Here is a 14,661-nt window from a genome sequence, read left to right as displayed (position 1 = left end):
CTGTGGTATTGATCGCCGTAGGCAAATTGCTTAACTGGCCGATATAACCAATGAATTAGCATATAACATGCTGGGGTGTCCATTATGTCCCGATGGGTGTCCATTTCGCCCCGTACCTTTCCTGCCAGCCCTGAAAAACACACGGTTTACAATTCATTATTTCTTCACAATAAAGACATTCTACCTGGTGTAAATGATTGAAATACGTAGGAAACAAGTTAAAGTTGTAAGTGAACTGAAAATATGTTAAGTTTTACTCTGTTATACAGGCCTAACGTACTCATTTGCTTAGGGTGTCCATTATGCCCCTAATCCCCCTAAATAGTTGTATGTAAGCTTCAACAGTAATATTGACTTAACAAATATTACACACTCAATCCTGAATTGCTTGTTCAGCACTTTTTTGACGAAAATAGAACAGCAGAACTATTTCGGTAATCGATTTTACTGAGGCTCAGTACACCAACTGTCAAAACCTGGTGCAAAAGGTAAACAATGCAGTATAACTGTATACGGCTGATCTATTTTCGTCAAAAATTTACCGAACACGGTATCCCAAATTAAGTGTGTATATTCGGTTGATATATGTAATACATGAAAAAGATGGATAAATTATTAGTGAAATTCCGAAAAAAAAATCCACAGCTCAGGTGAGATTTGAACTCACGACCCTTATTCGCTAGACAAGTGCTTTTCCAACTAAGCTACCTATAGCCAATTAATGACACGGCATTTTAGTTGTCATAATTTGGGGTGCAAGTTAAGGGAAGGATGAAACATGATCGATGAGATTTGAATTACCATATAACAACTAAAATGCCGTGTCATTAATTGGCTCGGTAGCTTAGTTAGAAATGCACTTGTCTAGCGAATAAGGGTCGTGAGTTCAAATCACACCTGAGCCGTGGATTTTTTTTTCGGAATTTCTCCATCTTGTTCATGTATATGTATGTTGAGTTTCATTAAATATCATTAATAATCTTTTTCTTATTTATTTCTGCTAACTTAACGTTCGAATTTTTTTTTCATTTTTTTTACTTGAAAATTTTAATCCAAATCGATTTTTTCCACTTCTTTAGTAAAGTGACCTACTGTGCCTTTTGTGTGCATTTTACAGTATAAGTGTCTTCGGAAAACATGCCAAAAATAGCAGAATGAACAATTTTGCAGAAGAAAGTTTTCTTCTAGGACGCTTCTATAAAAAGCAAAAACTGATCTAGATCAGTTGCAACTTGTCTAGATCAAATATCATACACTCTTAGAAAAAATCATATAAATTTAAGTCATCTTGGATGCACATAAAAGGAGTGGCCCGTTTGACACAAATTTACGTTTTCTATCACAAATAAAGTCGAGCTAGAAATCGTTAAAGCTGAATCGACAGTTGTTTATGAAAGTAAAATAATGAACTGGATTCGAACACTGGTCCGCTGGTTGAGAGGATCGGACTATACCTCTCGGCCATATCACAGGATTGTAGGGCAAGCGATAAATGTACAACTGTTTCTACCTACCTGGTCAGATAGGTTTGTTGACAGCTTGTGCAATCCACTCGTACTTACATGATGGATGTAAAATTCAGTCAAATTTGTCATTCAGTCATGAAATGTTTACGTACGTTGATGGTTTACGTCACGTGCAAATTCCTAATTTTTTAAGAGTGTATAACCAGATTTTAGTGCCAACTCTTACAAGACACTTCTCTGATGACACCAAACCTCTTGGATGGATATCGAGAGCACTAGAGGTTTTGTCTGTCGGGGCTTCGTGGCCGAGTGGTTAACGGCGTCAGTCGTTTAAGTGTCTCGTAAGCCTCGGAGTGTGGGTTCGATTCCCGCTACAGTCGGGGAAAACTTTTCGTCAAACGGAAAATTCTCCACTGGGCCTCTGGGTGTAATATGTGTTGTCCGTTGTTAGTGGAGCCTCGTAGCCGTGCGGTTAGGTTCACCAAGCTTATAATCGCACCATGCTATGGGGTGAGGGTTCGATTCCCGCTTCGGGCGTTGAAACTTTTCGTGAGAATAGTTTCTTCCCCGTTTCCACTGGTGCATGTTCCGTTGTCCGTTGTCTAATGTGTTAAGTTTAAAACAGTCTGTACAGCCGAAAGCTGAAGACGTTGTCCGTGTCTTTTTTTGTAATGATCAGTCTGTAGAGGCCGCAAGATCGAAGACGGTGTAGATGTCTTAAAAAAAAAAATAAAAAAATAACAGTGTTCTGCCCCAGTGTGCGGCCCATGCATTTATAGGTTTGATAGGGTGTCAGGTATGTTTGAATGCGTCCCTGATCACCCGTATTTTAGGTATAATACCGTAAATAGACGGACGTTAAACTACAACTGATGCCAGTGGTATCTGCTGATCAGAAATAAGACAAAGAAAAGAAAGAAGAAGAGTACTGAAGGCTAATTTGTAACTGACAGAATGCTCGAGAAGCAAGCTGCAAGTTACAGGAGAAGGTACTTTGTAATTTGGTTGAAGATTCTGAGTTCCTACATGAAAACTATGTCAGAGATACGCACCAATTTGTGACGTTGTACCATGGTATCGAGCCAAACATGTGGAGCGGAACTGATGTGATGGTTAAAAGGGACATCAGTCACTCCGAGGACCTTGGATCGAATCACACTACCAACAAACTTACAAAATATGAGTTCTCCCATCAAGGTTTTTCGAGTCCTCCGGGACTATGGGTCCCGAAATAACAAACAGCGACTTTTTTTACCGAAATATTGTACGTTGGTTGGCACACAGCGGAGTCAGCGTTCGATGAGCTCATATTATCTTTGGATATTTTCAAGTTAATCCTGAACTGCCGTTCTACGCATAGTTGTCCCATGTTATATGGGATTCCCATATAACATGGGACAATTGGGCGTAGAACGGCAGTGAAGGTCTTTTGAGAAATTCGTCATTAAATATCCCAAGAAACAATGTCGAGCTTAACAAATGTTCTACAAAAGCATTAGTAGTTGATCAAGATTATGTGTGGAACAATGTGATGAATAAACGTTCCATAGAGTTAAAACAGCACCTATGTTCCACGATTTATGTTAATTTAACAAATTTTTGAACAAGAGTCTTAAAAAAGTTGCTCTGGGTTTTCAATCAATTGCTTAATAGTGCAATAATAATGATAAAAGATAAGCTTTTCCCGACACTTAAGATGCCGTTAATTCACATATGATTCGCAAATGAACAAGTATTTTACATGAAGGTTAAGAACACTTGTTTAGTCACATTATTCAGCTACACTGATTTATGTAGTTGAACAGCACGATGAAACAAGGTTTTTTAGTCTAAAACTATGTTAAGCTTTGAAACAAACAATGTGGATCAGCACCTAATCGCTATTGTTCCCCATGTTTACATTTGTAAACATGATCGTTGATAAGGGTCTTAATAAAAGCATTTGCTGCTGCACAGGCGGCTCAAACACCAAGCAAACATCTTTCGCCAGATTGAAATAATCATATGTATTACACTTTTAAAACATTTCCATTCACCTTTTATCTCCAATGGCAGCGCAATCGCCATCAGTGATAACTAAAACCGATATAGCTGAGCTGGCTCCTCCATCGATGAGAAGTTTTCCCACCCGATCTTTCTTCCTTTGCACAGGTCGAGGCGGATTTAATGTAAACATACATTTATTTGCTCAACATCACATTGAAGATAAAATATTTTTTTTGAGGCTTTAAATTTATATATTTTAATTCATTCGCCCCCAATGAGATATAATCAACAATAGTACGTCACATACTCGGTTTGTGGCTGCCGCTCTCCATCCTCGGTCACGCCCAATGCTCGCCACGTCACGCTCCACCTGGTCCACCCATCGTGCTCTCTGGGCTCCACTTCTTCTTGTGCCAACCGGATCAATCGCGAACACCAACTTTGCAGGGTTGTTGACCGGCATTCTTACAATATGCCCTGCACACAGTATCCTTTCAGCTTTGGTCACCTTCTGGATGCTGGGTTCGCCGTAAAGTACATGAGTTGTATTTATATGTAGAGAAGAGAGAGAGAGTGAGTAAGTAAATAGAAAGATACAAAGTATGCGGCAAGGGACGGGTCAGGGATTGAACCCAGGACCTTCTGCCTACGAATCAGAAGCGGTATCCACTAGACCACCAAGCCCGTCAAGGGGGGGTCTGAGATGGCCAAAAAATGAGTCTATGATGTAGTTTATGGACAGTGCTTTAGATACTGTTACAATAAACCGTTCTTCCCACTATGATTTGTTATTATCAGGAACCTCATCCATTAGTCATAATTCGAAACGATTTGATATGTTATCGTTCACTTCACGTTGAACTCGCTTCTAGATAAGACACGATTTCCCAACTGCTCGATGGGTAGACCACAGTAAAAGGAAGCTGCTAACTTCTACAACCAAATTTGTCTCTTACTATTGCTTTTGGACTATCAACTTCTAACTCTAAGATTTTTTTCTGGAGTATTGATAAGCCCTTCGGAACCTAATTGGAATGGGTTCATCCGGGTGTTATCACTCGATGCGCGCCGGATCCCAGCTTATCTGTTGATGTAAGGGAGGGACGCCACCGATCTAACCAACAAAACACTCCACTCCAAATCCGATAAGATAATAACCTACTCAATTTCAATCCGAACGAAAACAGTGAGAGAATGTGGAAAAATCGAGGGTTTCGGAACGATTGCATCGCGCATTCCGGCTTAGTCGGGAAGAAGTTCCGAACCCGCGAACATCTTATTCACGTTGTTCCCGCGGCTACCGGCGGATCGTACGTAGATCGCCGTCGGTTCAATCAAATTCAATTAGACTGTTATAAATAGAGTGTCGCGGAACAAGAAGGAATGCATTCTCCGGTGTAGAGGCGGCCGGCGTCTTGTATAGTTAGGCTCTTGTAGCCAGCCGGTTTGCCGTTAGGATCCCACGGTTGAAGTGTGTGCTGCTGACCGGTCAACAGCTGGGCTCAGAGGCGTCTCCATTGTTGACTTATGATCGGTGTGTTATCACACCCACTTGAGAAAGTGCGATATCGGAGGTGTTTTTGTGCTGTGGGGTGTGTGAGAAAAGCGAACTCTCTCTTCCTCTCTTTCTCTGTATCGCGTATCGTGAGATTGTGCGTTGTCGCCGGGTGTCGAAGTGATATGCAACACGGTGAGTGACTTAAGCGTAGGGGAGTGTTGGATTATATGCACTATGGGTTGTGATGGTTTCAAAGTTGTCAACCAAACTATTCAGAAGAGCAAAACTTTATGTCTAAGCTCGTAGCAGTTGGCATCCGCTATGAAGAGTAACGTTGCATGATCAACCTTAGTTACTGGTACTACTAGAAGGCTTATTGATAATATTCTGCACTTTACGGACATTCTGGTTAATTCAAACTATCTTGGAGTGTAGTTCTTGGCATCTATATGGGATAGACAAAATGCTCGGGACAGGCCAAATTTTCACTGTTCAAGAAATGGTCAACAAGCTGTAACTTTTCGAAAAGTACAGAAAAAATTCTCAAATTTTTACTGTAAGTTAGACAATTTGTTATCTATCAATGGTCCAAAATTGGGAAAATAAATAAGGAACAAAAAAAGTTAAGAGATGCTTGTTTAAAATTGACAAATTTACTAAAAAATCATATAATAAATTAAAAAACTCTATCTCTTTTTGTGAACAATTTTAAGTTAATACTAACTTTTTTTCGAAGTTCATTATATAAGTCATGAATGCTTTAAATTTCATTGTATTCAGTTCATGGAGTCCGGAGATATAACAGTTCCAAATTGGCTATCCAATAACTGTGACTTTTACTAGAATCTTTCTTACTTCATGTAGAATAGCCCGATCTTTTCGATTTTTGGACCATTGATAGACAACTAGTTAACCAACTTACAGTTAAAATTTAAGAATTTTTATGGAATTTTAGAAAAGCTACTGCTAGTTGGCTATTTTTTGAAAAATGAAAATTTTGCCTGTCCTGATCATTTTGTTCATCCCCTGTATAACCTTCTTCCAATAATTAACAACGCAAAAAAAATTGTTTAATTTCTGAAAGTAATTCTAAAGATCATGCTGAAGGAGTTCAAGATAGAATTTTTGACGAGCATAAAAGAATGTTTTTCCGGATTTTTGAACTCAAAACGGTTTGTTGGATTGAAATGATGTGTTTAAAGATACTTGAAGATAGTTAAAAGATTTTTAGGACAAAAAATCACTGAGAGTGAAATTTGTCGCAGATCTATGTTAGATGTCATATTATTTCAAGTTTCCAAAAGCCTTACCCGACTAGAGGATCATAACAAGAATATATCATAATTATATCTCACTGTGATATGACTAACAATTTATGTTATAATTTTGTTATGACATGGGCTGTTTATTCCTTTTTCGAAACTTGTTATTTTTACAACTGAATAAAATGATTTGTTGGAGAAATAACACAATTATATCAGAATATGAAATAATTTTTATTTTTGAATATATTACAAAAAATAAAAAAAATATTATGTATTTGTTTTTTGTTTGTTTTTTTTTTACTGCGCAGAATGCCGGAAGCGTATTCGAGTACCCTCAAAACTAAACGGTACTCTTATTTTTTCCAACTTTGAACCGATTTGAGTGAACTTCGACTCGTTAAAATAAGAAACTATTTTTATTATTGATTATGCGAATAGAACGGTTGGGTCATGCGGTATTACCAAAAGTACAAATTTTCCGGAATATGTCTTTATACTAACAATCAATTAAAACCGGCTACTCAGTCTTGAACTAACAAACAATGTTTATTACTTGCCCAACGTTTCGACACGATACACACTGAGTACACAAGACCATACCGTAGACGAAACGTAGTTATTTAGATAAGGCAGTTTTCGCTACCAGCAAATTTTCAAACAAAATTGATCCGATAATAGCAAAATTGCGCCATTGCCAATAGTCCGTTAGAAGTTATTACAAGCCAACTAAGTGTAAGATAATTGTTTTCCATAAAATTGATCCGTAGAGACTAGAAACTAGACAAAAATAATAACGACAATAATTTTACAGCATGTACCATCAAACAAAAAACAGGACAGTACAGTTAGACGGAACACAAGACCAAAAACGACCAAATTAGTGTAAGTTACCGTACCGTGACACAATTATGTAACAGACCAATTAGTAAATGTATTAAATTCTAGTTCCTCCTGAAGAAGACACCAACCCCGTGTCGAAACGTTGGGCAAGTAATAAACATCGTTTGTTAGTTCTAGACTGAGTAGCCGGTTTTAATTGATTGTTGGAACCATACAGTCGAAACTCCAGCAGAATGTCTTTATACTATTGAGGGGCCCAGATGTAAAGGGGTATAAGTGACCATTTTGAGTTGAGCATATAAAAAATCTTCAGATTTCAAGCTCTCAGGAACTTTTTTAAGATTATTCTTATGATGATTAGAAAAATTACAATATATCAGAGAAAATTCGGTTTACTTTTGAAACTCCATACATTTTGTATGTTAGAATTTTTGTTATTTTAACAACATCCTGCATCTAAATTAGATCTGCCTAAAGACTGCCCCAGAAAGTATGGACGCACCTAGTCTTCAGTTGACTGGGCCTGATCGATGGTTCTTGTTTCGGATTTCTTTTTGGCTGTTTCTGCTTACTATAGGATCGAAAATTCAAACGTTCTTTGCCACAATGTACATCGGAATTCGAAATGGTAACTTTTTTGGTCATGTTCTGCTCTGTGTAACTTAGAAGGTTTTTTCTTGTGCTCAAATATCTTCATCATTTGTTTTTCCAAACGGTGGTTAGCAGGACCTTTATTTTTTACCCAATTTTTGCCTATGCTTAAACGTGTTATCCCCACCGTGTTTTCTGATTGCTACTTGCACGGTTTTCTCACTTACTCCCACCATATTTTGCTCATTTCCTTAGTGATCTTTCAAGCCCTGTTCATCGTTTGTGCACATTTTTTCGATGATGTTGCGCTGAAAGCTCATGTATTTTGAAACAAACTGCTGGAATAGCAAAAACTGCTTTACAAATGCTGAGAAAATAGGTTGACCAACAGGATGTAGCTTTTAAAAAGAACTTGTCATCAATAGTTTTGAAATGCAAGTATTTTCTTTATGCGTCCATACTTTCTGGACCGGTCTTTATGTTAGAAAAAATCTGTATAACATAATAACATATTATAATATAATTTTGTTATGATCGCCTACTCGGGATGTTTTCATTCATGTAGGGTAAGTGCTCCAATTATGGCTATAGTACCAATTATTCGCCATAGTTGATTTTCACCCTTTAACGATGTAAATCAACAAGAAAAAAAATATGGACATCAGATCACGTTCACAAAATATGGTTGCACTCATTTAAACTCCACATTTTGCTCAAATTATGGTAGCAATAAATCATTTTCCTTAAAATTTCGGCTTCCTTGCACCCTTTTTCGCCATAGTGTACCAGTTATGGTTAATCCCATAAGGAATGCATGCAAATAGTGCGAAAAGGAACCGAAGTTAACAAATGTAGCCATAACTGGTACAGGGTTCCTATCATTGGCACACGCTTTAATAAATACTAAAAGTAGTTTTGGCTCCGTTTCTATATTTTTCCTGTAAAGTATGCTAGCTCAGCTATCTTTTAACATTTTGGTGACATTCGTTGGTCTTCTTGTTATTTTTATACAAATAGTTTTGCTTAGGTAGTGCCATAATTGGTACACTTACCCTATGTCTTAAAGGAATTCTTCAACGAATATCAAGTCTCTGATTGACATCTTGAAGAAATACCTGTACAAATTTCTGAACGAATCTAGGGAAAACTTGCTGAAGAAACCACTAAAATAATTTATGAAAGAATCTTTGAACAAATTTCGGAAAGAATCCCTGTAGAAAGTTCGGAAGGGATTGGCAGCGCATGTAAGGGTTGCACAGAAGTCACTGTGACTTACTGACTGGGCAACCATTATCTGCGCTACCGTGAATGTTTTGTTGCTTGGGAAAGAAGCATTTTGAAAACGAATCCCAAGAAGAATTACTGAAATTATCCCTCACGAAGTTTTAGGAGGAACCTATAGAATTCTACCTCTAAGAATTCTTGGGGAAAATTCTGCGGAAATTCTTTTGAGAATATCTCTTCCTTCAGAGGAAAAATTTAATAAAAAAAAATCCCAGAAAGAATTTTCGAAGGAGTCTTTGGAAACATTTGAAAACAACTCTGAAGAAACTTGTGGGTGATTTCCTTAAAGAATTCTCATACGGTTTTCTGAAAGAATCTATAGAGCAATTCCTGAGCTTTTCTAGGAATTCTTAGATAAATTTCTTGAGGATTCTGTAGATGATTTTCTGAAGATGTTCTAGAATAGACTTTTTGAAAGAAATTTCTGGACGGAAGTTCGGAGGAATTCATGGAGTAATTTCGGAAGGAATCCAAAAAAGGTTTTATAAATGAGTTCTCAAATCAATATCTAGTTTAAGCTCCAGTAAAATTTGGAAACTATAAGTTTTCTAGGGGAATCCCTGGAAGAATTTTTGAAATAGAAATCTTCGAAGGCTTTCCAGGCGAAATGTTTCAAAAAATCTTTTGCGAATAGTTCCTATACGTTAGGCTCTTTGTGGAACTGGCAACCCTGAAGCAAGAACGACGGGCGCTGCCGTAGCTGCCTATAGGATTTGAGAATGAAGAACAGTGCATTTTGGTTCGCGATAGGTGGAACAAGTACGAATTGTGCGCTGTTGTTGGGTGACTTGTCCGTGAGCTGATACTACAATGTATTAGTGTTTCATACTGTATTATATCCAAATTAATTATTTTTTAATAAATTTGCACTTATTTAAGCTGCTTGAAATATAAGCTGCTCTCAATAGGGTATTTTAGCTCCGAACGCACCACACGCCCCATATTTTCGGAAGGAAACGCTGGAGAAATTTCTGATGGAATACTTGAAAGATTTTTCAAGTGAAATTTTCTAAATGATTCTTTCGATGAGTGTCTAAATGAGCCCTTCTCTCACTGAATTTGCTGAAGGAATCACCGAAAGATTTCGGACGAAATTCAAGGAGGAATTTCTGAAACGATCCATGCAAGATTTTCTAAAACATTGTTTTGAGAAATTTCGTAGGAATAGCTTGTGAATTAATCTTTCATCAAATATGCAAGAACTTGAGTGCGTGATGTAGTTGATTGTATTTTTTTTTGAAAATCGTTCAGCCAGAGTGCTCAAGTACAATGGTAATTTCTAGAATTTCGTGAAAAACTGTCTAGATATTACTCCAGGAATCCTCCAAATATTCTTCCTGGAATACAGCAAGCAGGAGCAGGAGCAGATCAACTACCAAGCGAGCTTCTAAAATACGGTGGAGAAGCACTGGTGAGAGCACTACACTGGGTCATTACCAAGATTTGGGAGGAGGAAGCATTACCGGAGGAATGGATGGAAGGTATCGTGTGTCCCATCTACAGAAAGGGCGACAAGTTGGATTGCGGGAACTACCAAATTTCATGCTGCTGTCTATCAGCGATTGCAAGAGAGTTCGTGGGGCAATATCAGGCTGAATTTATGGGTGAACGCGCTACAACGGACCAGTTGTTCGTCATCCGCCAGGTGTTGCAGAAATGCCGTGAATACAACGTGCCCACACATCACTTGTTCATCGATTTCAAATCAGCGTATGATACAATCGATCGAAAACAGCTATGGCAGATTACGGATTCCCGTATAAACTGATACGATTGATCAAGGCGACGATAGATCGAGTGATGTTCGAGTATCAGGGACACTCTCGAGTCCCTTCGAATCTCGCAGTGGGTTACGGCAAGGTGATGGTCTTTCGTGCTTGCTGTTCAACATTGCTTTAGAAGGTGTAATTAGGAGAGCGGTACTATTTTCACGAAGTCCGTTCAGCTGCTTGGTTTCGCTGATGATATTGATATTATTGCTCGTAAATTTGAGACGATGACGGAGACGTACATCCGACTAAAGAGTGTAGCCAGGCGAATCGGATTAGTCATTAATGTGTCGAAGACAAAGTACATGATGGCAAAGGGCTCCAGGGAGGAATCACCGCGCCCGCAACTCCGAATTTATATCGACGGGGATGAAATCGAGGCGGTTGAAGAATTCGTGTACTTGGGCTCACTGGTGACCACCGACAACGACACCAGCAGAGAAATTCAGAGGCGCATTGTGGCAGGAAATCGTGCTTACTTTGGACTCCGCAGAACTCTACGATCGAAAAAAGTTTGCCGTCAAATGAAGTTAACTATCTACAAAACGCTGATTAGATCGGTCGTCCTCTATGGGCACGAAACATGGACCCTACGTGCAGAGGACCAACGCGCCCTTTTAGTTTTCGAACGGAAGGTGTTGCGTACCATCTACGGCGAAGTGCAGATGGAAGACGGGACTTGGAGAAGGCGAATGAACCACGAGCTGCATCAGCTGCTGAGAGAACCAACCATCGTCCATACCGTAAAAATCGGGAGGCTACGGTGGGCGGGTCACGTCATCAGGATGTCGGATAGCAACCCGACTAAAATGGTTCTCGAGAGTCATCCGACTGGTACAAGAAGACGTGGTGGGCAGCGATTCCAATCTCTGTTCGTTATATTTTGGTGTTGAATTTGACAGACTGAAAAGCATTTTGTGCCAATTCACCCTAGCAGTCACACCCGGTGAAATTGAAGAATTATCTCCCGCGAGTGGTTTTCTCGAGATGAGCGTTGAAAGAGAGCGCATACAGTGTAGGTAGTGGAGCCACTTGGTAGTCGAGCCGTAGAAATTGGCACAGAATGGGCCAATAAATTGAGCTCGATGTGAGTGGGATTCCGCGCATCGCGGTTCATTCAAGAGCGAAGTTCGCGGCTCCAGGCTTGTTGCATGCTGGTGCTGCTGCTCGGTGTTAATTGGTCAATTGGGACAAATGTTCTAATTGAATTCGAACCGGCATCGAGGCTGGGTATAGTGATGGTCCATGCAGATGAGCAACGACACATGGTGATAGTTGGGGCTGAACAAAGAGTCGTTTACATTTGATTGTTGAATATGGCTTTTACATGAACATAAGGATGCGAAGATAACGAGGGGCAGCAATTACCTGCATATGATCTGTTAAAGCATTCACTGACTCACCTCTGCCTTCCCCGTTGCATTAATTTAAGCAGTAACTGATTGGATCGGTGTGCATGTCAAAGAAGTTAATTCAATAGTGCTGTGGATACTTGGGTGAGAATCAAACCAAATCACTTCAGATTTAGAATAATAATATGGAAAGAGCTCACATATTCATCACCCATTCTTTTGCCCTCTATCCCGAGCAGGAGAAAATAGCTTAAGAATAACAAACTCAGGTATAGAAAACTGAATACGTACAACCTGGATGAGGTATTAAGTAGCCCTGCATAAGAGGTAAAATACCTAAAATAATAACTGGTGTGTATTCTGTGCATAACGCATGAATAATGACATCAGGTATGGTAATACCAAAATAATAATCGGGAATTCACCCATACAAATAGCTGTTTTTCCATAATTGAATAATACCTCAAGCAGTCCTCAACACCAAACCAATACCTCGTTGAGGTATTTTATCAATACATACAACATACCAAAATAAGTTATTTTGGTCGGTTGTCCACCAATACCTTGTTTTGGTATGATACCTGACTTTGGTATGCTCTAGTTACGTGTCTGTTATTCATTCCTGCTCGGGATGTAGTCGGTTATTTTGGACCGAATTGATAAAAATAATCGCAAATATCACAATAAAATAATGAACAAATGCTTAAAGATATTAAATCATCAACTAAAACATAAACCTCTTTAATTGTCTTTTTTGTCTAATGAACGCAATTTCAACAACCCGCTCAAACTTCAAGAACAAGTATAACCGTGTCGCCTGTATATCTCCCCGTCTCTCTTCCAGATCTCATCCACATCACATCCTTCCATCGCCAACCAGCGCCGTCCAGTTTGAGACCTACAACCGACCGAAGAACAGCAGCCGGTATTCTGTTCCGGGTTTAGATCGTTAGTATTAAGTAGCATCACATAGTTCGTAATATTACCAAAAACAAAACAACAACAAAAAATGCATTTCAAAGAAGTCTGCAACCGCCGATGCATTCTGACGTCCGGAGGTGTCTTTCTGCTGGCGTTCGGAGTGTTCTTCACATTCTGCTTCCATTCGGTGTTCCGGGACATATTGTATGAGGTAAGTTATCGTTTACTTTTTATTGCCCGATCGGTATGAGTCGTAGCGACTCGAGTCTCGTAAGGCTATTTAACTAAGTGGAATCCATGAAACTATTAAGAATCTCAATAGTGTATCTATGATTCTTTTGGAGTGATTATTTTCCAATTTTTATTTTTTTATTATACAAAATCCATGTATTTTGTTATTGCATTTCTTGGGGCAATTTTACTTTGCGAGAAGCTCATGGACCAATCGAAAATCCCGTGACTCTCAGTATGGTCGGGTATTTACCGTACGTTTGCCGCTTCGACTGAATTAATTCATTTGAGTATAATCAAATTAATTAACTATCGATTTTTGCGGCTTACCAGCCGAGTGGAATTTTTATTTAATTCCAAAAGCTAGACTTTACAAATACTGGCGTGAGTAAGAAAATGGACAAATTGGAGTGGTATTTGCGAAAAAGTTACTCGTTCTCTCGGTGCGACTTGAACTCACGACTCCTACTCACTAGACAGGCGCGTTGCCAACTACACCACGAGAAGACTAACCTAAGCCGCAAAAATCGATAATTGATTAATTTGAATATGTCATCGAGCAACGGACTCATGTTCCGTAACCGGTCGTTTGAGAACGCCGCGACCCGTTGGAAGCTCACCACGCGATCTCTTTGACACAGACGTCGATAAGAGGTGTGTGGACTTCCAACACACTAAAAACAATGTGCTCTCGCCTAGGATTTACATATACAATAGAAGCGTTGTGTGGATGGGTATCTAATTTATCCGAAGAAATGCGGTCTGTGGAAAAGATAACCGTAAGAATTTCGAGCTGCTACATCTTCAGGTCTTCTCGTGGTTCTCGAGGTGAAGTTGGGAACGTGCTTGTCTTGTGAGTAGGTTTCGTGAGTTCGAGTCTAACCGAGAGGACGAGTAACTTTTTCGCAAATTCATCTCCAATTTGTCCATTTTCTCACTCACGCCACTATTTGTAAAGTCTAGTTATTTGAGTAACTTTAATTAATTTTATCCGCATATGTCTTATATACTATCCTATATAACTATCTTATATAACTAGCTGTAACTTTTTGAAAAGTGCATCAAATATTCTCAAATTTTACTGTAAGTTCATCAACTGGTTGTGTATCAGTGGTCAAAATTTGGAAAAGATTGGGCCATTCTCTACGAAGTTATAAAGAGTCTTGAAAAAGTTAAAATTAGCAGACAGCCAACTTTGAGCTGTTATATCTCCGGATTAAATGAACCGAATGCAATATAATTTTGACCATTCATGACTTATACAATAAGCTATGAAAAACGTTTGACTTAACTTGAAATTCTTAACACGGAAGAAAATTATAACGATTTGATTATTTATCTAATAAAACACCAAATTATCCAAAATTTCAACATCGTTTCAAAATTCAAGATGCAAGTTATAGTTCATTTAATTTTCCTCTAATTGATTTATATGTAAATGTGTTTTGAAGGAAAGTA

At 38.7% G+C, this 14,661-nt stretch overlaps 1 protein-coding gene across 8 annotated transcripts in view; it reads left to right on the top strand.

The window, feature by feature from the left end:
* The window catches only part of LOC109419246 (protein peste), an 81,516-nt gene that overhangs the window by 37,590 nt on the left and 29,265 nt on the right, over positions 1-14,661 (top strand). For 7 of the 8 annotated variants that reach the window (XM_062859314.1, XM_062859315.1, XM_062859309.1 and 4 more), the window contains one exon: positions 12,896-13,183. In XM_062859314.1, coding sequence (XP_062715298.1) covers positions 13,061-13,183 — 123 coding nt within the window. In that variant the 5' untranslated portion in view covers positions 12,896-13,060. Of the gene's footprint in view, positions 1-4,710; positions 5,143-12,895; positions 13,184-14,661 lie in introns of those variants that run through there. The other variant, XM_062859308.1, reaches the window with a different exon arrangement.

The sequence above is a fragment of the Aedes albopictus genome, chromosome 3 (assembly GCF_035046485.1).
Source record: "Aedes albopictus strain Foshan chromosome 3, AalbF5, whole genome shotgun sequence".
In the NCBI taxonomy this organism is placed as follows: domain Eukaryota; kingdom Metazoa; phylum Arthropoda; class Insecta; order Diptera; family Culicidae; genus Aedes; species Aedes albopictus.
This window is presented reverse-complemented; position numbering and strand designations above follow the sequence as displayed.